This window comes from Tenrec ecaudatus, chromosome 11 (assembly GCF_050624435.1).
Source record: "Tenrec ecaudatus isolate mTenEca1 chromosome 11, mTenEca1.hap1, whole genome shotgun sequence".
In the NCBI taxonomy this organism is placed as follows: domain Eukaryota; kingdom Metazoa; phylum Chordata; class Mammalia; order Afrosoricida; family Tenrecidae; genus Tenrec; species Tenrec ecaudatus.
This window is the reverse complement of record NC_134540.1, coordinates 58,266,462-58,287,514: the sequence shown is the minus strand read 5'-3', so window position 1 is coordinate 58,287,514 and position 21,053 is coordinate 58,266,462. Positions and strand designations below refer to the sequence as shown.

Sequence of the window (21,053 nt, the reverse complement as noted above, 5' to 3'; positions counted from 1 at the left end):
AGCTACTTGGCCAACTGTACTCATTCCAAAGACAGATGACCCAACAGAAGGGACAAATTATAGAATAATATCACTAATATTTCAAGCAAGGAAGTTTTTTGCTGAAGAGCTTCCCACAATAGTTACAATAGTACACTGACAAAGTGCTGCCAAAGGTTTAGGTGGGATTCAGAAGGGGATGTGGGAAAAGTGGCATCATTGCTAATGTCAAATGGATCTTGGCTCGCAGCAGATAATACCTGAAAGGCATTTACTTGTGTTTCATTAATGCTGCAAAGATACTTGACAACATGGATCATAGTAAACTATAGACAGCCTTAAGGAAAATGGAAATTCCAGAACATTTAACTGTGCTCATGAAGAGTCGGCACATGGATCAAAAGGTGGTCTTGGAGACAGAACAAGGAAATACTGCATGACTTAAGAGCAGGAAATGTATTCAGTCTGTATGCTGAAGAAATCATCAGAGAGGCTGGATTATTTGAAGAAAACTGTGGTCTCGGGATTGGAGGAAGGTTTATTAGCAAACTATGCAGGTGGCACACCTTGTTTGCTGAAATTGAGAAGGACCTGAAGCACTTGCTGATGAAAATCAAGGATTGAAACCTTCGGTCTGAAGTATATAAAGTATGGAAAGATGACCCAAATCTTCACAACTGGACCAAGAGATAACATCACGATAAATGGAAAAAACATAGGCGTTGTCAAGGAGTTCGTCTTGCTTGGATCCACAATCAATGCTCATGGAAGCAGCAGTCATGAGATCTAATGACACGTTGCATGAGTTAACTGTGCTGCAGAAGACCTCTTTAAAGTGTTGAAGAGCAAGGTGGACTAAGGTGCACCTGACTGGAGTCACGGCATTTATAATTGCTTCATGAGCATGTGAAAGTGGTACAATGACTAAAAATATCAGGAAAATCGATGCATTTGAACTATGATGTTGGTGAAGAATATTGAGTTTTGGATTGCCAAAAGAACAAACAGATCTGTCTTGGGAAAAGTATAGCCAGAACGCTCCTTAGTGGCAAAAATGGTGAGACTTCATTTCACATACATTGGACATATTGTCAGGAGAGACCCTTTCTTGGAGAAAATCATCATGCTTGTGAAAGTGGAGAGGTAGCAAAAATGAGGAAGGCTCCTGACAAGCTGGATTGATACAGTGGTTGCAACAGTGAGCTCAGACTAAGAACAATTATGAGGGTGGGGTAGGCCCGCGTGGTTATTTGTCCCATTGGATATAAGGCCAATATGAGTTGGGACAGACCCCATGGCACCCAGCAACAACAACAATCAAAACCTGAAATTTTTAGTTAGCCTAGCCTAGACCATCCACTCTCTATCATATTCACACTATCTTACAGGGCTAAGAAGACATTTGACTGTTCAACAGCGATTTCCCAATCTTTCTTAGTGCCACCAAATATATTCCAGGAACTTTCTTAACAGTGCGTCCCCACAGAACCTCAGTCCAGAATTTCAACTGATTATTCTTAGCTCTGATAGCATTTACCTTGACATTTTAGTCTCCCTTCCTTCCCATTTGCCACAGAGAGTCATTCGGCTGCAATTGTTGCTAAAATTATTTCTAGGAAAATGTACCAATTGAAAATTTGTCAATCCCACTTCAAAACTACGTTTAAACCTGGTTTGCCCTGTCCATCTCTACTGTTAGGATGCTGTGTTCTGCACAATAGTTCACTTAGCAGATGCGGTAGTCCCTTGGCTGTTCTGCTACTTCCAGGATCCTATTATCTTCTCTAGTCTATCTATCATCAGAATTATATCCCTGGCAAGTATATTTGGAAATTAAAATGTACATTGAAATTCCATCTAATGTTAGCGTAGGCTAGCATTTCCATTGCATCTGTTCCCACACTCCCTTTTACCTGGAAGTCCAGACATCTAAATGTCTCTGAAAGCTCTCTAGTATTTTAAAACACACTTTGCTTCTGGTCTGAATGATCTTCTCCACACATCTATCAGTCAAATCCTCCTCCTTTTCTCTCACTGTTAATAGCCGGGCTCTCTTAACTCATTAGAGAAAATATTCCAACCTCAGATCTTGTTTCAAAGTTTGCCACAGCATGTTCACGTTACTTTGTTATCCACATTAAGCATCTCCTGTTCAGGAACCAATGTTGTCCTTCCTCTATGACTCATCACCTAAATCACTAGTTGACTTAATACAAAGTAAGAAAACAAGTAAGAACTGCATTTGTGTTGAATAATTAAAATGTATTTATTCTTAAGGTGACTGTGGGAAATTAACAAGTGTTTACAGAGGATGGGAGATGGTTTGTGTGTATACACATTATGGTACCTTGGGAGTGGGGTACTGGAGAAACAAATCGTAAGATGGAGAACAGATGTTTGTCGACCTCTCCCTCCTGGTAGTATTTCTTTATTAGTTAGCCACAGGTCAGAGAAAGCCACACTGTTTACTTGCTTGTTTTCTGGAACAAATATGGGAAGTTAAAGTTTTGATTATTTTGTTTGGCTGTAGTCTTTGGTTATTCCTGTATGAAATGGTGAAAAGAAGGTGATTCATATATATTTTGAGTTCAGGGGTAGGCATTGCCATGTGAATTTCTCAGAAACCATACTGCTTAAGGAAAATGGCTGACAGAAGGTCAAAATGCCTGACAGAAACTCTGGATCTGATTTAATGCTCTCATAAACTTAATCCCATATTTTTTAAATAAAGGAAATAGTTTAATTAAGGATTTAGATAAGCTAGATAAGGATTGAGCTTGATTGTTTCAAGAATTTAGTTTAGTATCAGATTCTAATTTTATTTATACTGATTTCTTCTGCTTATTATCTATATATTGATTTATAGAAATGTTTATTGGGAAGAATGAAAATAGAAAGCTTGTAAGCCCTCTTGCTTTCAGCCATTAAAATTTGATCTTTAGATGGGTTTAGGCTATGCCTGCAAAGAAAGATTTGAAAAGATATGCCCCACCCAGTGCTTTGGAGTACTCAGGACATTTGCATTCCAAGAGACTTGCCTGGGGACAAGATTGGCAGATTGAAGGAAAAAGGGAACTCTGGGTTTTGGAATTTTGAACCAGTGGTTTGTGCCAGTAGCTGGAAAAAAATCTGGAACCATGAAGAAAACTCCTTTCTGGGACTGAACGTTACAGGGAGACTGTGGCAGGCTGAAATTCATGCTAGGTGACCACCTGGATCCACTTGTTGAGTGGAAGTTAGAGAAATACAGCAATAAAGAGAAATGATGAAAAGATGAGAGCGGTTGACTGGTCTAAAGTTTATGACCTAGCACGAGAGGTCTAAGCTTGTTGAGTATTTGTGAAAGCCCATGATGTAAAGCAGTAGATCTCAACCTGTGGGTTGTGACCCCTTTGGGGGGTCAAATGACCCTTTCACCCTATTCATAACAGTAGCAAAAATTACAGTTATGAAGTAGCAATGAAAATAATTTTATGGATGGGGCCACCACAACATGAGAAACTGTATTAAAGGGTCACGGCATTAGGAAGGTTGAGAACCACTGGGCTAAAGGCAAGGTGGTCAATGAAAACCTTTTCAAGGCTAAGTGGGGCAGCCCACATTGAGTTAACCAGAATCTGACCAGATGAAGAGAGTTCTGAGCCTGTGAACTGGTGCATATTGTTGTTGACTTTATGGATGTCTTGTCCTGATTTGACTTTGCTTATGGATGTGGACTTCACAAGGTTCCAACTGGAATGAAGATTCTTCATGTTGAAAAATATGATTGTCTCCTTAGAGCACTGGGTATCAAGTGGTCAGTATAGAAACTGGATACCTAAATTTGGGGGGTTAAAGGCATGAAGTGGTTGGCTTACAAACTTTCATAAGTGCGGGAATATAGTCATAGGATTAAGGTGTAAGTGTTACTTAACTGCAATTGTTAGGCTAATTGTACAGGTGCCAAGTTGGCAAAGGGTGGATTGTGATAGTTAAGATTTATTGTGCCAACCTGGCCAATAAACACATGTGGAATTAATTGAAGGGCGGAGAGAGAAATGGCTCAGTGAGACTCGCCTTTCTCGTCTGTCTGGTCTCTTGCTCTCAGATGGTTGGACGCGTGTGCAGCTGCCTTAGCTAGTTCTCTGCCTCAGCTGGCAAGTCTCACCTCCTGCAAGACATCCCTGAGGAGAAGCCACATGGACCTAACCTGATGCAGCCCTGGGTGCTGGAGAAGCCACATGGAGACCCCTGCAAGCACTGAGATGCTTATCCACTCACTGATTCAGCTGCATTCGGCGTAATTATGTGTGTTTTGTGAGTTTGAGGAGGACTTTATAGATCAGTGATTCTCAACCATCCTAACGTGGTGACCCTTTAATACAGTTCCTCATGTTGTGATGACCCCCCAACCATAATATTATTTTCATTGCTATTTCATGACTGTAATTTTGCTAGTGTTATGAATCGGGTAACCCCTGCGAAAGGGTTGTTTGACCTCCAAAGGGGTCATGACCCACAGGTTAAGAACTGCTGTAATATAGATCGATGCCGGACATATGGGGTAATATCGGACTTTGGGGCTTGGACTGGACTAGGTTGGGATGCGTAATGTACAATTACTCTTTATATAAAACTCTCTCATAAAACATGAGTGTTTATGAATTTTGTTTCCCTAGTCTATCCAGACTAACAGAGTTTTGATAAAGAGATCTATATCTGCTTCAATCTAATTGAACTGGTTAATTTACCACATAAGGCTCATTGCATATGGATAGTAGAGGGTTTCCTACACAAATGAGATCCATGAAAGAAGGTCAAATCTGAATGGCATCGTGTGGTTTTGACAACCAAAGTTGAACCTTCATAGGTTAATATTTTGTGCCTCTATGACAATGTAATGTAGAGGTTTTAAATTTAACTTGGATTCTGAAGGCTATTGATCAAACAAGCATTCAAGTCACTATATAAACTCAATTCAACAAGCGTCTCTCTGAACTCAGCACTGTACCAGAATTCACGAAGGACAGAGGGCATGCTTACAAGTGCTTTGCGGCCATTCTTGTAGTGTTGATATATGGTTTTCATATCTGATCTCCTTCAGTCACCACTAGAAGTAGGTTTTAAAACAGGAAAAAATCAGCGCTGGCTTTAAGGATTTCCCATTTACTTTCAAGGATAAAATGAACTTCACCAGGAAAACTCTCTAAAAAACTAAACAAAATGTATCTGAGACAGAACTTAGTACAGGGTTAAATTGGTACCTTTATTTTTGGCAAGAAGGGTTGCAAGTAGACTTGCAACTACCAAACAGGTGAACTACAACTGTCCAGCGACCCCCATCCATCCTTGGGGTCTAACAATAAACAGGTTTCTGTAAAAAGATTCTTGAGTGGTGCTTGAAATACAAGCCACAGAGTAACTCGTTGAGTTATGGTAGAGAGCCAAGTTAAAGTCAAAAGCACCTGCAATTAAATATGTTTCCAAAGGACTTCTGGAACATTTGCTTGGTGTAACACAGTCCAAATAAGTGGGAGAAATCATGAGATACCGTATTTCTTGTGAGGGAGATAAGTCATGTCTGTGTATCTGTAAGACCAGAATAGAGCATACTTCATTTCACAATTGCATTTGGCCACTTTTATCCCACAAAGTATTTTGAGAAAGGCTGCACTGAATCATTTACAGATATTAACACCATTGTGAAATCAATTTGATTGCCTAGCCCCTTAATAAAAGCAGGAATTAAAGACCCATGGATGCCCAGAGTCGTTGAATCAGAAGAAACATCAGGGTACAGAGGTTGAGCCAAACGTTTGAAGTGGGAATTGACTCTGGAGCTGCGGTTCTCAACCTGTGGGTCATGACCCTTTGGCAATTGAATGACCCTTTCTCAGGGGTCATCTGATTCATAACAGGAGCAAAATGACAGTTATGAAGTAGCAACAAAATACTTTGAGGAACTGTATTAAAGCATCGCGGCATTTGGAAGGTTGGGAACCACTGCTCTAGAGGATGGAGTAAGGAAATAAGAAAGAAGGATGGGTCCCATGCACCAAGGATAGACTTATCCAAGGATCTCACTGGGGACCAGCAAGGGGTTTGAACATGTGGTCTAGTGGGGTTCCTCCAGGAAAAGAGGAAACAGAAATAGGCATTCAGTTTGAAAATGGATACAATATGCTTGAAAAATAATTTGACATTATATATTGAAATTCTTTGAAAAATTCCCATCCTTTGAACAGCAATCCCACTTTTGGAATTAAAATTTAAGGACATAGTTCCCCAGATATCCAAAGGTATGTGTGTGAGACTGTCCATAACAACAAAGTTGTCATGGTTATTCATTACACACATACACAGTTGAGGGGATTGACTAAATAAAATAGTCACTGAGGCTCATGGTCACTGTGGATGACAGTATTGAGTTGTATTTTCAATATGGAAAAAAGCCAACAATGGAAAAACAGTTACAAAGTAGTGTGTATAACACCATCAGTTAGCCCTCATATGCAAATGCATGTAAAATAAAAGCTATAAAAATGTATCACAATCCTAAAGTTTTTAGTGGTTATTTCTGGATTTTAGGTACTCTTAATTTTAAACTTTGTTATTCCACCTCATTTTAAAAATTGATTTTTCATTTTGTTCTACAAAAGGTCAAATGTAAATGTTCACAACAAAGACATGAGTTAAACGGTGAGGGGTTTTGTACCAAATATTTCATCAATGGTGGGCAATTAGTTAAAATTTATGGTGCTTTAATTCCCAACCTTTAAAGCTAGGGATTCACAGATACCTGGGTTTTTGGTTCTGTTTAGAATTTACAAGTACTCCAAATGGATCCTTTAAAGACATTAACATTACTGGATCGCTTCATAAAGATTAACCCCTGAGTTCCTGGAGGATGGGACTGCGACATTGTTTTTTGTCATTGTTCACTTTCATTATTCACATCATGCACTGTGCATGCTCAATACTTCCCTAATTGCTATATGTAGATTAGTAATATCTTATTATAAGAGGAAAATAAAGCTCTATGATAACAGTTTCTTCCCACTCTAATGTTGATGACGTATTGCCTATTCTCCTTCATCTATACTAAGAGAATCCAAAAGTCAGAGAACTGGACAATTGGAAGAGACACATTTGTGCAGATTCCAAAGAAAGGTGAGTGACCCCGCAGAATGTTGAACTTATTGAACAATATCATTACTATCGTGGAAGTAAAATTTTGCTGAAGATAATTCAAAAACAGTTGTAGCAGTACATGGACAGGGAACTGCCAAAAATTCAAGCCAGGTTCAGAAGAGGATGTGGTGCTTCTCAGGTGTGCCAGCGACAAGACATGATATTCTTTACTGCTTCATATGCATGTGAAGGCCGGAAAATGAATAAAGAAGACCAGAAAGAAATTGATGCATTTGAATTACAGTGTTGGTAAGGAATATTGAATGTATTATGGGCTGCCAGCAAAATAAGCACTTTGTCTTGGAAAAAGTATAGCTAGAATGATCCTTAGAAGTGAGATGGCAAGACTTCATCTCACTTCCTTTGGATGGTGAGTGTGTTAGTCTTTGTAGACTAGAGAAACAAATTCATAAACATGCATATGTATATAAGGGAGAAGTTTATATACAAGAGGAATTGAATACTGAGAAAACATCTCAACCCAATCCAGTCCAAGGCCATAAGTCTGATATTAGCTCATATGTCCAATTCAGACTCACGAAACATATGCAATGAAGCCAACTGCAGGATGATCACAAAATGCAGGATGATCACAAGCCAATGGGTAGAAAGTCCTTGGGTCCAGTGGCGTTGTAAGCATCTCAGCACTGGCAGGGGTCTCTCTGTGGCTTCTCCAGCTTCCGAGATCTGGTTGCATCCATGTGGCTTGTCTTCCACAGTGTCTCCCAGGAAATGGCAGAGAGAGAGTAGTGTCTTCCACCTCCAAGGAGGAAGTACCAGATTTCCCAGAATTCTCAGGAGAAGGCATGTCCACACAGAAGTCTCATTGGCTATCTCCAGATGGACAGCCTAGACTCCACCCCTACACTCTTAATCCTTAAACTGACACCAGATTAGGTGACTGCCACAGTGAGACAATGTCTTGCATATTTTGCACATCTTATCAGGAGGAACAAGTCCCAAGAGAAGGATATCATGCTAAGTAGAGACTCAACAACAACAACAAAAGAAAGGCCCTTGATGAGATGGATTGGCCCAGTGGCTACAACAATAGGCTCAAACATAACAACAATTGTGAAGCTAGTGCAGGGATGGGCAGTGTTTCCACTGTACATGGAGTCACTATGAGTCAGAACTGACTGGCTGGCACATAGCAACAACAATAACAGAAACAGTCCAAGTGGCTTCTCCTCCATCGATCACCTAAGAGACGCCTTCAAGTTCTCACCATTAGGCATGACATGCATCATTAAAGCCACCCTAGAAAAGATCAGTCATATGGTGTGTGTCCAAAGAAACAACAGGGCTAATTCTCTCCTGCTCTACCACCTCTTCCTCTAAATGTTTCCTTTTAAACCAAAGTTATGGTTCAGTGCTACTGAAAATTAAAGACCACGGCATAAAGATCAAGGTGCAGGCTGGTGCCAGCAAGGACAGCACATTCAAATCACTGCTCAAATTTCTCTTCCCTTGAACACTAACACAGACAGACGACTAATGCACATGCCTTTTAGGCTTTTCCACCGGTGTCTCTTAAGTCACAAACTATTTTGAATAAAATGAGTACATTGGAGGTGGCCTTCAGTTGAGATGAAATGGAAAAGTTGCAGCACGTCCCCCCTACCACAAAACAAAAAACAACACCGATTACTTACTGTCACAATTTTTTTAAAGTACCAAGAAAAAGCAGAGGGCCTTTATTATGCAGAGGTGACTGTAATCGGTTGACTCATACACTTTGAAATCTTTGACCCCATCAATCTTGCTCCAGGTACTTCTGCCTCCTCCCTCCATGTTTTCCAGACTGTGCTTTGGCAATATGATTGATACCGAGGTATCCACGATTTTACTTCTCATTTGCGGAGCCCTCATTTTCAACATTTTCATCCCTTTACTTTCTGGATCCCGACTGACCCTCTGACTATCATTTCCACCACAAGTTTGTCATGACTTTAGGGAGTGTTCCAGACACCCAGGATTAGAACTCTTATTGTGAGCATCGCGGTTGGGCAGACATCCGCCAGCTTCTCTCCCTTTAAGACACGAAAGCAGGTGCTGGCGAAGCATCGCGTGCTCCTCCTCAGACAGCCAACCCCGAAGAAGACCCTCACCGGATCGCCATGGCAAGCTCCGAAGCAGATACTGATCAAGTACACACAATAAACCCAAACCAAATCACACCCACTGCCACCTGCGTTACTTCTGACTCATGGTGGCCCACGAGCTACCTAAGACTCACTGGATTGGTTATTCAAATAAACAGGTAAGGAGGCTCAGAGGGAAAATGAGGAAGAAGAGCTGGAGGTGAACTGATTTCTGTTATCCCTTTTCAGCAACTCAAACCCACAGAAGCATGGAGTTAACACTGCAAAGAGAAGCCATATCAACTTGCTGCGGTGACTTAAAAGTTGTCTTTTCTCAACTCAACTTTGCTGAAACACTTGATTCATGTTGTTCTTATTTAACCTAATTTGCATTGATTTAATCAGTGCTGGTATGCTTTAAATACATAATAAATTGAGATTCTGCAACTTAGATGACTTAGAATAGCTAAATTTCAATAAAGCTCATTTCAATCTGTTAATGTATACGGTTGTGCCAAGGGGTTTGAAATTGTAGAAAAGATGCAAAACTTGCTGCATTAGAGGTGGGAAAGGTTTAAAGATACCATCCAGATGAAAGCATTGAGAGCAGAGTAAGGTGAAAAATCAGTGTGTGTGTGTGTGTGTGTGTGTGTGTGTGTGTGTGTAAGCTATATATATACATACGTACACATAGCTTGATCACAGGCAATAAACATCTTCTTTTAGGTGTTATACTTAGGAGAAAAGTCACATAAAGTCTAATTTTATTATTTTCCCTACTTGCCAGCATTCAACTCTTTCCTGCTTCTCTGTACCAGCTCTACAAATCAACTGACATCCAAAGTGGGATCTCTTCTTGCCCATTTGGCAGCCTCGATCACCACTTTGCCAAGCTGCCTGCATTGGGAGGATTTTCTTCCCAGCAGCCATGGGGATTGGGTGGCTTGTACTTAAAACGTGTGCTGAATGGCTGGCCGCTGCTTACCCCCTCCCCACCAACCTTTTAGAGTTTTATGGCTCAATCAGCCTGCCTGTTGTCAGGAATAATTGCATTGGCAAGAGGTGAAACCACTTGATGGTGAAATTGTCTGTTTAAGTGTTCTGCAGCGCACCAGAGGTGCCAGAAAGAAATCTGCAGGTGCTGGGACCATTGTGGTGGAGAGTAAACCACCAAGAGCGGCAAAGAAGGAACAACATGCTGGGGAGGATCATGAGAAAACTCATCGGCGTCAGTAAAGCTGCGTGACCTTAGATAATCCTTAGATAATCATGTATCTGGGTCTCGGTTTCGTCATGTGCAAAACCATGAGTGTTTATGTTCTAATGTCTCTGCTAGCCCCTAAGACAGCATGTGATGTCTAGGGCCTTTCAGATTTGTGTTCCTTCCAATTAAATGATGCATCTCAAAAACAAACGACCAGGGCAGAGCTCGGATGAATGCAAAACGGAATGATTCATGCCTTGGTTCATATGACTTTTCCTGAAAAGTACCCCTGGTCTTTGGTGACTTTCATTCCCTTGGTTGGGCTCTTCAGCTTGAATGCTAAGGAACAACCAGATCTCGTCCCAAATTAATCTAACCTCGAAGCTCTGGTAATCCACCCTCCTGCCCATCAAAGTAAGGACCACTCTGATTAATGGCTACTTATTTTCAACGTGAGGCAAACTGAATTCAAAGAGGGGCTGGAGATTCACATTTCATTTTCCTGGTTGTCTCCTTGGGACTGAGTTGCCAAGACTGTAGGACTTTGCCTACATGCACTGTTCCTAGCAGGGTTTCTCAGCCGTCTTTAAGGACAGTCTTGTTATGATTGCTACCGAAAACTAAATTGCTATCAGCAATGCAGATCTCACACACACACACACACACACACACACACACACACACACACACAAGAGCACAGGGGAGAGAATAGAGAGAGAGAGAGAGAGAACCCTTACTTACAAATGGTGGGGAATGGAAACGAGCAGATATCAGTTAAAGGCGGTTGTGCACACTTTGAGGAAAAGTAGAACAATTTAGTACAGCCTAAAAGCTTAATTAAGGGTGTGTAAGGAAGTGGAGTGGAGCAGGCTTCATTAAGGTTTCCTATACCCCTGCCCCATCCTTCCCGCAGCACATGTTTTCCGGGGTGCACTGCGGGCACAGTCGTCCCGATGACCTGAACATGTCAGGGTCAGCCTTTCCGTGTCAGACACTGAATCTGACTTTAATCCACCGGGACTCCATAGCTATCTGTGGAGAGTGAAGAAGCCCCCAGAGAGATCGCAGTCAAGCCTCCCAGTATACAGACATGCCTTTCTGCCTGGCTGGGTCTCACCCTTAGGGACTGAGATGGCTTCCTAGGCTGGTTGAGATTGGAAAACATTCCTCCATCCACCACCAAAAAGGCGGCCTGCTGCAGAATTCCAGTATGCCCGCAGGGGCAAAAACAACAAACAACCACCATTAAGCCAAGTCACCAAAGCATTGCTTTCCCCGGCTACTCTTAAGTTGCTTTTCTAAAGCAAGGGGCCAAATGTTGATTTCTCTACAGTTCTACGTATCTCTTACACAGCGACAGCTTTAAAGAAGAGGAGGTGGGGGAAAAGGGGGCGGGGAAGGCTGCCAAAAGAGAAAGGGGAGCAGCGAAGAGAGTATTTCAGGTTCCCACTCGGAAATATCTCCTCTGTGGACGAGGCCACCCTTCCATCCACCCCCTTCTCCCCTCTGATGGCACATGGACCCCCGCCCCCAAGCTGAAAGTGCTTTCCGTTTCATCCAAGAACATAGATTCCACTTGAGTGGCTCCGTAAAAGGTTGGTCTTGTGCCCACCCCTTTGCGATCTGCCCGTGTCTGAGGTGCACGGGGAAGACGCACCATCGCGAGCAGCTTACGACACGCAGTGAGCAGTCGCTGCCTGTGCAAGCTCGCGCCGCACACCGCCTGGCGGAGGGACCGAGCCTGCGCGCCGCTCCCCGCGCCCCGCGCCCCGCGCGGCCGCCCGCGCCTCCCCGCCGCCCGCCGCCCGCCGCCCGCCAAGCATGAGCGAGCCCGCTCGTCGCCGCCGCCGCCCCGGGCGCGAATGGCAGGTGGTCTCCGCCGAGTGAAAGGCGGCGCCGGCAGTGGTCCTCTCCGATGACGGACATTAACGAGACCGTCAAATCGCTGGGAGTCGCGAGCCCCGAGTTGGGAGTTCTTCCCCCGGCACAACGTCACAGTCCGAACTGCAGAGGGAAGGCGCGGCGGCAGGCGGGCGAAGCCCGGGCTCCGGCGCGGAGTTGGGAAACTTGCGGGTCCTAGAAGTCGCCTCCCCGCCTCGCCGGCCGCCCCGCGCCCAGCAGCAAAGTGAGACATTGTGCGCCTGCCAGCGCCGCCGGCCGCGGGGACACAGAGGGGGCTTCTCTCGCCCTGCATCTAATTAGCCGGCACACAAAGGGAGCAGCTGAATGGAGGTTGTCACTCTCTGGAAAAGGGTGGGTAAGACACTTTTTCATTAAATTCTTGCCCGGAGATTTTTTTTGGCTTTTTTTTCTTTCCCCTCCCCTTTCTTTGCTGCAGCATCTAACGTGGACCAAATCACCTCCTCTTTGATCTTTCCGTAGCTGTGAACTTTCTATGCTGCTCAGCTTTCTGCATGCTTCGAGGTGACTGTGTGGTTTTGGGGAGGGGGGGAAGGATGTCCTTCTTTTTCTCTATGTATTTATTTGATTTTTGCCCTTTTCTCCTCTCGTCCCCCCCACCCCCACCCCGGAATAAAACATGATGTAGATTTCTGACCGAGCGCTTCCAATGGACATTCTCCAGCCTCTCTGGAAAGATTCTCGCTAATGGATTTCCTGCTGCTCGGGCTCTGTCGATCGTGGCTGCCGAGGAGGCCCTCGGGGGTGGTCTGGTGTCTGCTGGGGGCCTGCTTGCAGATGCTGCCCGCCGCCCCCAGCGGGTGCCCGCAGCTGTGCCGGTGCGAGGGACGGCTGCTCTACTGCGAGGCGCTCAACCTCACCGAGGCGCCGCACAACCTGTCCGGCCTGCTCGGCTTGTCGCTGCGCTACAACAGCCTCGCGGAGCTGCGCGCCGGCCAGTTCACGGGGTTAATGCAGCTCACGTGGCTCTATCTGGATCACAATCGCCTGCGCTCCGTGCAGGGGGACGCCTTTCAGAAACTGCGCCGAGTGAAGGAACTCACGCTGAGTTCCAACCAGATCGCCCAGCTGCCCAACACCACCTTCCGCCCCATGCCCAACCTGCGCAGCGTGGACCTCTCGTACAACAGGCTGCAGGCGCTGGCGCCCGACCTCTTCCACGGGCTGCGGAAGCTCACCACGCTGCACGTGCGGGCCAACGCCATCCAGTTCGTGCCCGTGCGCATCTTCCAGGACTGCCGCAGCCTCAAGTTTCTCGACCTGGGATACAATCAGCTCAAGAGCCTGGCGCGCAACTCCTTCGCGGGCTTGTTCAAGCTCACCGAGCTGCACCTGGAGCACAACGACTTGGTGAAGGTGAACTTCGCCCACTTCCCGCGCCTCCTCTCCTTGCACTCGCTCTGCCTGCGTAGGAACAAGGTGGCCATTGTGGTCAGCTCCCTGGACTGGGTCTGGGACCTGGAGAAGATGGACCTGTCGGGCAACGAGATCGAGTACATGGAGCCCCACGTGTTCGAGACCGTGCCGCACCTGCAGTCCCTGCAGCTGGACTCCAACCGCCTCACCTACCTAGAACCCCGCATTCTGAACTCCTGGAAGTCGCTGACTAGCATCACCTTGACTGGGAACCTGTGGGACTGCGGGCGCAACGTGTGCGCCCTGGCCTCTTGGCTCAGCAACTTCCAGGGGCGCTATGATGGCAACTTGCAGTGCGCCAGCCCCGAGTACGCGCAGGGCGAGGACGTCCTGGACGCCGTGTACGCCTTCCACCTGTGCGAGGATGGAGCCGAGCCCACCAGCGGCCACCTGCTCTCGGTCGTCACCAACTACAGTGATCAGGGACCCCCCGGCGGCCCGATCACCACCCTGGCGGATGGCCGCGAGGGGCAGCCCGACAGCACGCTGGAGCCAGCCACTGTGGCTCTCCCTGGCGGCGAGCACGCGGAGAACGCGGTACAGATCCACAAAGTGGTCACGGGCACCATGGCCCTCATTTTTTCCTTCCTCATCGTGGTCCTGGTGCTCTATGTGTCCTGGAAGTGTTTCCCAGCCAGCCTCAGACAACTCAGACAGTGCTTTGTCACGCAGCGCAGAAAGCAAAAGCAGAAACAGACCATGCATCAGATGGCTGCCATGTCTGCCCAGGAATACTACGTTGATTACAAACCGAACCACATCGAGGGGGCCCTGGTGATCATCAATGAGTATGGCTCCTGTACCTGCCACCAGCCTCCTGCCAGGGAATGCGAGGTGTGAATGTCCCAGGGGCCCTGCGCCCCTGCACTACCAAATACCACTGGGCAGCCGGGATGGCCGGCGGGCGCCTGGCTGGGGTCTCCTTGTCTGTCCTCTCATGCTCCTTGACTGAAACTGTAAGGGGATCTCTCCCAGAGACTTGACATTTTAGCTTTATTGTGTCTTAAAAACAAAAGAAACAAATAAAACACAACAAAACCCCACCCTACAACCTTCAGGACAGTCTCTTAAATTTCATATGAGAACTCCTTCCTCCCTTTGAAGATCTGTCCATATTCAGGAATCTGAGAGTGTAAAAAGGTACCAATCATCAATTTTTTTTGTAAACTAAAATGTTTAAAATAAAATAGCATTTACAGTTTTTACAGACTGGTGTAACCTAAATTCCTTGTTATTTGTGCTGAGAAGAGAAGCAACCATTAAAATGCCCTTCCTTGGGGGGTTGGGGGCCAGAAAGAAAAATCTCACAGCCAAGTAGTCAGATGCAATTAGAAATGTTAAGAATCGGGACAAACACAGGTTATCACTACAGTAATCCAGTTTCCTTTAACCCACAGGAGTGAAGACTTCAGCAATAGCACAACCTTTTGCATTCTTTTTAGGTTGGGGATTGGGGGGCAGTGAACACCACTTTAAAGTGAGTGAAAGATAGATTGAGGATGAAGCCTCATTGCTCATTTTTTAAAGGCAGAGAATATTGCAAATGGCTTTGGAAAGCCACTGCTAGACAGTTTATCTCATGAACAAGAACTATTTTTGCATATATTGTAGCCATCTTTCAAAATGAAAATTTCAATCCTAAATGCAACTGGTTCATAATTCTCTGAAACCCCTGATTCACTAGACTTCGTCCCATTTCTGCCCCTTTGCTGCCCTCCCTGGTGAAAGAGCGTCCCTCCAGTCCCTGCTCCCTGTAGTCTAGCTGAAAGCAGGGAAGTAGAATCCAAATGTGCAGGGAGGAAAGCTGTGCTTCCCCAGCCCGGTCCTCAAACTGCAGCAAGCTCCAGCTCCAACCAGTGCTGGCACACTCCTAGTTAAGATGGGCAAAGATGAGCCAATCCTACCCAGAAGGAAGGGAGAAAGGCCTGCAGGGTAATGACTTGTAGCCGGGGACATGAGAGGCAGATAGGATCCAGCGAGAGCGGGAGATCATCAGTTGGTAATGTTTGCACATTACTGAATCTAGGGAAATAATAGGAATAAATGAAGACGGGTGAGCATTTGGTAACTCACGACAGAAAAGCTAGGTCTCATTGGCGATTGCCCTTTTGTGTAATGCTTGCTTTTCCTGTGTTTCATTTTTACATTCTGCTTTTCTGTGTTCAAAGCAATGATTGCCTCTTCCACTCCCTTGCTCCTCAGAGGTTTCAGATTCCATCATTGAGATCTAAGTTGTTTATTGAACTAAAAAAATGAGGAGGGGATGGCAGTAGCGGTTGGTGGATGTGGGTGAAAAGGAAGGGGTGGAGTGTGTGTCGGAAAGGAGGGGTCTTTTCATGAGTTGACAATTAAGCAAATGTATGATTGAAATAAACTCATGGGTGACAGATGGTAACAACTGCAGCAATGTTGTCCTTGTCCAGAAGTCTCTCTCACACTCCAGTGTCCACTCCCCTACGTGGGACTAGACTTGGTTGTTTGTTCTGTTTTAAGAGAGAAGTCCAAATAACGGGCAGAGGAATGGAGAAAACCAGTGACTACTGTCTCTGAACGTGCACACGCCTCCAGCCACCTACAAAGTCAGCTTTTTTGAAATGCAGGATGATCCCACCAGTAGGCTCACTGAAAATAGAATTGGTGGTAGGGTTCTCATCTATCTCAGGAGAAAGCATTATATCAAAATATTGTTTGTAAGAGGCTACTCAAGAGAATGATTTGGAACATGCTTTTGAGATGTATAGACTAGTGAGAGGGCTTCTTTATAACACACACACACACACACACACACACACACACACACACACACACACACCAGCTAATTATTCTGGACCAGGAAATTTTACCCTGCTTTGTCCGTAATTAAACAAGACATTCTGACACACATACCATACACACAACACCCACTCGTCTGTGAATGTTCTAGAAGAGAGGTGCATTGTTTGGTGACGTTGAGGAGAGGGTTTGGGGTTTCATCCAGGCATGGTTATTAATTATCCTGCCCCATGGAGGGTAGGACAGTAGGAGAAACACGGCCTCTCAGGGTTGTGCCTCTCATCTGTAATGAACCCCACTACAGAGTCCTTCCCTAGGAGACATCATGCTTTTGGGGGGAGGGGAGGTGGGGGGGGGACTGGATTGGGGAAGGAAATCCCCAAATTGAGGCAATTGAAAGAGAACGACTTTGATCCCATTAATTTAAACAACTGGTAGGAAGGCTACAGGACTCTAGTGCCCCAAACAGCTCTGGCATGCTGAGTTCAGGGTTGTATTGGTGTGCTTAGAGGAAGGGCTCTCCAGAAGCAAGCCTCTCAGGCAAACATCAAAACCACAAGCCCCCCTTACGCCTCACCACCAGCCCCACCACTAGAAACTCGGGGATAAGAAACTAGAGAGTGTACCACCTCACCCGAAGACCTCTTTTTTTCTTTAAACAGCCATGAGAGAGAGAATAATGCTGTCTTATTTTTCTGCTGCAACCCCCAGCCCCCATTAAACCTAACAGCATGTATATAAATGATGCTTAAGTCCCAGTAAGTCTAATAGAAGATCATGATGAAGAGGGACCTGTACTCAGAGGCCTTGAGAACGAACTGTGGCTGGAGAAAGCTGTCTGCTTGCTCTGTGTGTGCGTGTCTGTACAGTGCTGCATAGTGTGTCCACGCAGGCATGAAAAGACGCTGGCTACACAGAAGAGAATAAGCTTGCAACATTTCTTGCTCATGGGCCTCTTGCTTTAGAGAATGGCAGGGAGCAGGGGAAGAGACCAGGAAAAGGGAAAACGGTGGTTGCAGCAAAGGTTTTGTGGTTTTTGCAATCTGTTCTTTCCCAAATTAATTAATCTCTAAGCTTCAGAAAATTTGCTCTGACCCCTCTGAGCAAACTACCAAGTCCTTAAAGAGAATCTCATTTTCAAAGGTGTAGCACCTTTCTTGTTGGTGTTCTTCCCGCAGAGGGTGCTGATCCCATTATCCTGCCCTCTCTGGAGAGAAGTTAAGGCCACAGTTCCCGTCTCTTCCTGGCCTTCTGGTTGGATTCGCCCTCCACTTGCAAGATCTCCCCAGCTGATTAAAATTCAGCGCCAGTATTGAGGTTTTTCGAATATTTATACAGAAAAAAAACCCCATCTTTTCCAAAGACAAATGACACTCTAGCACCGGTTGTAGCCCTAGTGATTTTGAAAATTGTGCCAGGAAGAGCAGCTTACTCAGAGCAAAACCACAGCCTCTGACAGTGCTCTCAGTGGAGCGCGCCAGCCCACACTGCCCACACCGCGTGTGCGCCTTATTCCAGGGACTCAAAGTTACCGTGCAAACTGAAGGGAATTCACCTTGATGGAATGGAAGCATTTCATTTCAACCAACTTCAAAAGCAAACATATCAACTAACAAGAGCCCCTGTTGTTAAATATTCCTCCAGTCTCCTCCAAGTGTAAGATCACTTACCTTTTCTCCGTGCCTTTAGGAAAGCAGACATTTGGTATGAGTTAGCACCAACAACACATTTATGAGTATGTGTAAGTAATTAGAGGGGGCAAATGCCACTTGTTATTCCTCCCCAAAATCCTAAGCAACTACATACATCACTGAAAGGATTCGGGAGCACCTAAGGTACTGGGTTATATTAATGGACTTGTCAGCAAGATTGCGGCCTCGTCGCTATCTGGCATGACCCCGTCTACAATGGGGTACTAGAGGGTACTAGCCCTCTCACCCGAAAGCATTATGGAAAGACCAGACTTTCTTCCTGTTTTTGAAGAATGGGTGTTACAGTGGTCACTGGCAAACAAAGCAATCTTCCGTTATCTCCTCTCGATGAGTGGTTATGTTGGTTGATTTGGGTTGGCCATTGATGGAATGACAAATGACAGTGATTGACTGGAATGTGATCATTAAACAGGCTCCCAAAATAAAGTGTGAGAGAAGTTATACATATGCACACATACACTGCCAAATTCAAGTGAGTATATATGTGTGTTATATATATTCATGTGACTATATATGTTACATATATACATGTATAACTGCACACACATTCATATTGTGCACTTTTCAGTATTAATTACACTCATACTTTCATTTGCCTTCTTTCAGGACAGAACCCAAATCCAATAAAATCTGTTGTAATTAAGGCATAAAGGACAGATATGGCGACCTGTGTTTCTAGACATTTGAGAATCGTCTGGGGTTGTTCAGCAGGCTAGATGAACTTCAGGGTCACTCAGACCATACCAGCAAAGGGCAATGTTCATTTGAGAAGGTTTTCTGCCCCAGAATTTAGTAAACACACATTTTACCATTAAACTATGCTTTACAATGGTTCTTTTCTAGGGATTCAGGACACAAAATTCGTATCTCTAACTAGGAACTATCTCTGAGCCTTCTTCAGCTGAACTTGATTCCTCAAAGCTTTTGTTTGCTTAATCCAAAACCAAGGGCCTGGTTTGTGCATCTTTCAAGGTGACAGTATTTTCACCCTCATAATGCGTGCATTATAGGGTTATACACTTTTGCATGATGTGCAAACACACACCCCCTTTCCACTGTTTTCATGAAGCCGGTATACCAATATTTTTTTTTCCATCATGTTAACTTCATTTTACTTTCGTTTCTGCCCAGTGGGTTCAATGCTGCCTTCCATTGGGTGCCTATTGACACAGAGATTCATTTTCCAGCAGCAGCCCCTCACCAGCCTACCTGTAAGTTTCTGGTTAGCCCCTCTCCAGACAGGATCCCTTTCCTACTCTATAAACTTCTTTCTCTAATAGAGGAAGAAGTCACTTTTTCAGTCACAGAAAGAGCTCTCACCATGGTGGCTCGCTCTAGCCAGGGGGTGTGTGGGTCTACATACCCTGGGCCAGAGTATGAGAGGCCAGCACCTCTCAGTTCTGTGCGTTTCACCCTGCCACCCAGCTGGCCAGCCACCATATTCTTGCCTTTGCTCACAGGGATGTCACAGAGTGTCCGTGAGAACCATGGACACAGAGGAGTTGTTCATGCTTTGCTCCAATGAGAAGGCCTGACTGGCTGCTCAGGGGCCAGGGTGGGGGCATTGCACACCTACACCTGCATCTTCCCACTGCACAGGTGCCATTGGGGTCAACACCATGGGACCCAGACATGCATGGACAATGGTCCTCACCCCTCATTGTACAGCCTGTGCTGGGACGATGGCAGTAGTGTGTACAGGCTTCTACCTCCGCCTCTCTCTAGTACAAGGTACCTGAACTCAGGAGGACTACAAGGAATTCCACCACTCTTAGATACAGCAGGAAACTGCCCCAGAACAAGCACAGTTTCAGTTGTATATTTTCTGATTATTGTGATCTGACTATGAAAGAGAATCAACTGCATGGATGTGGGACTAAACTCAATCCATGACTTCTTAACTGTGGCTTTTATTTTCATGATGCAGAGAGGATCAAAAGCGACATTTTCTAGCGATTGAAGAAAGGACCCAAATTCACTTCTGGAGACGTCCTGAGACATTCCTGGTGTATGCTTGGGTACACTTTGCCAGAACCATTTTTTACATAATTTCATCATTTCCACCGGCTACATGTGTGTTCAGGTTATCTGTGAGGGCATATTACTTGTGAAAAAATACAGAAATGAGGAATAATTGAATGAAAATAAAATGTACTGAGTGCCCACTTTACCTAAATTTCAATCTCCGAAGGAGGGGTAGGTTCCTATCTTTAAATGAGGAACTCTACGTGTACATGGTAAGTGTTTGGTGTGAAATCACCCAGATGGTAAGCAGAAGCAGTGAGGTCCATTTGGGTGAGGTTTATCTTCTCTTTGCTACACTCTGTTTCTTCTCTCCTTGAAGTACCTACTTTTGCATCTGGCAAGTAGCCTAGGACTAGTTTGGGTCCAGGACCCATCCTTAAAGTGTTCTTGCCTAATAGCCTTGGTGCAATGCTAGGACTCAGAAACTGGAGCAACAATGGTTTACTCTGGTCACTAGTAATCAAGTAATTCTGGGCACTGTGAATAGAGGAGGCCTTTCAGCAGCTGATAGCAGAAGGGCCTCGTGATTAGCAAGTCCAGCATCTTACCAGAGGACTTTGGGCTCAGAATAAAATATAGCATATGTATGTCACTTTCAGAGATTTAGCAGCATTTCATTAAATTTTTTTTAAATATATTTTTTGGGGGTGGGGACACTACTTTCTGGCAATAAACCAGGTTCTCCATCAGGCCTGTTTGAGTTCCATAAGGAGCGTGCGTTGGGTTGCGGGTTCGATGGTGGGCTGCTAGCTGCAAGGTTGGTGGTTCCAA

At 45.1% G+C, this 21,053-nt stretch overlaps 2 protein-coding genes across 5 annotated transcripts in view; one reads left to right on the top strand and one right to left on the bottom strand.

Annotated features, from left to right (window-relative positions):
• The window catches only part of CTNNA2 (catenin alpha 2), a 1,186,106-nt gene that overhangs the window by 446,457 nt on the left and 718,596 nt on the right, over positions 1-21,053 (bottom strand). The gene's annotated exons all lie outside the window — the stretch shown is intronic.
• LRRTM1 (leucine rich repeat transmembrane neuronal 1) lies at positions 13,045-14,613 on the top strand. The gene has a single exon (XM_075562523.1). It carries the CDS (start codon positions 13,045-13,047, stop codon positions 14,611-14,613), a length of 1,569 nt encoding a protein of 522 aa, XP_075418638.1.

Excerpts from the sequence above, each read along its gene's own strand:
- LRRTM1 (XM_075562523.1), top strand. The coding sequence starts at position 13,045 with ATGGATTTCCTGCTGCTCGGGCTCTGTCGATCGTGGCTGCCGAGGAGG.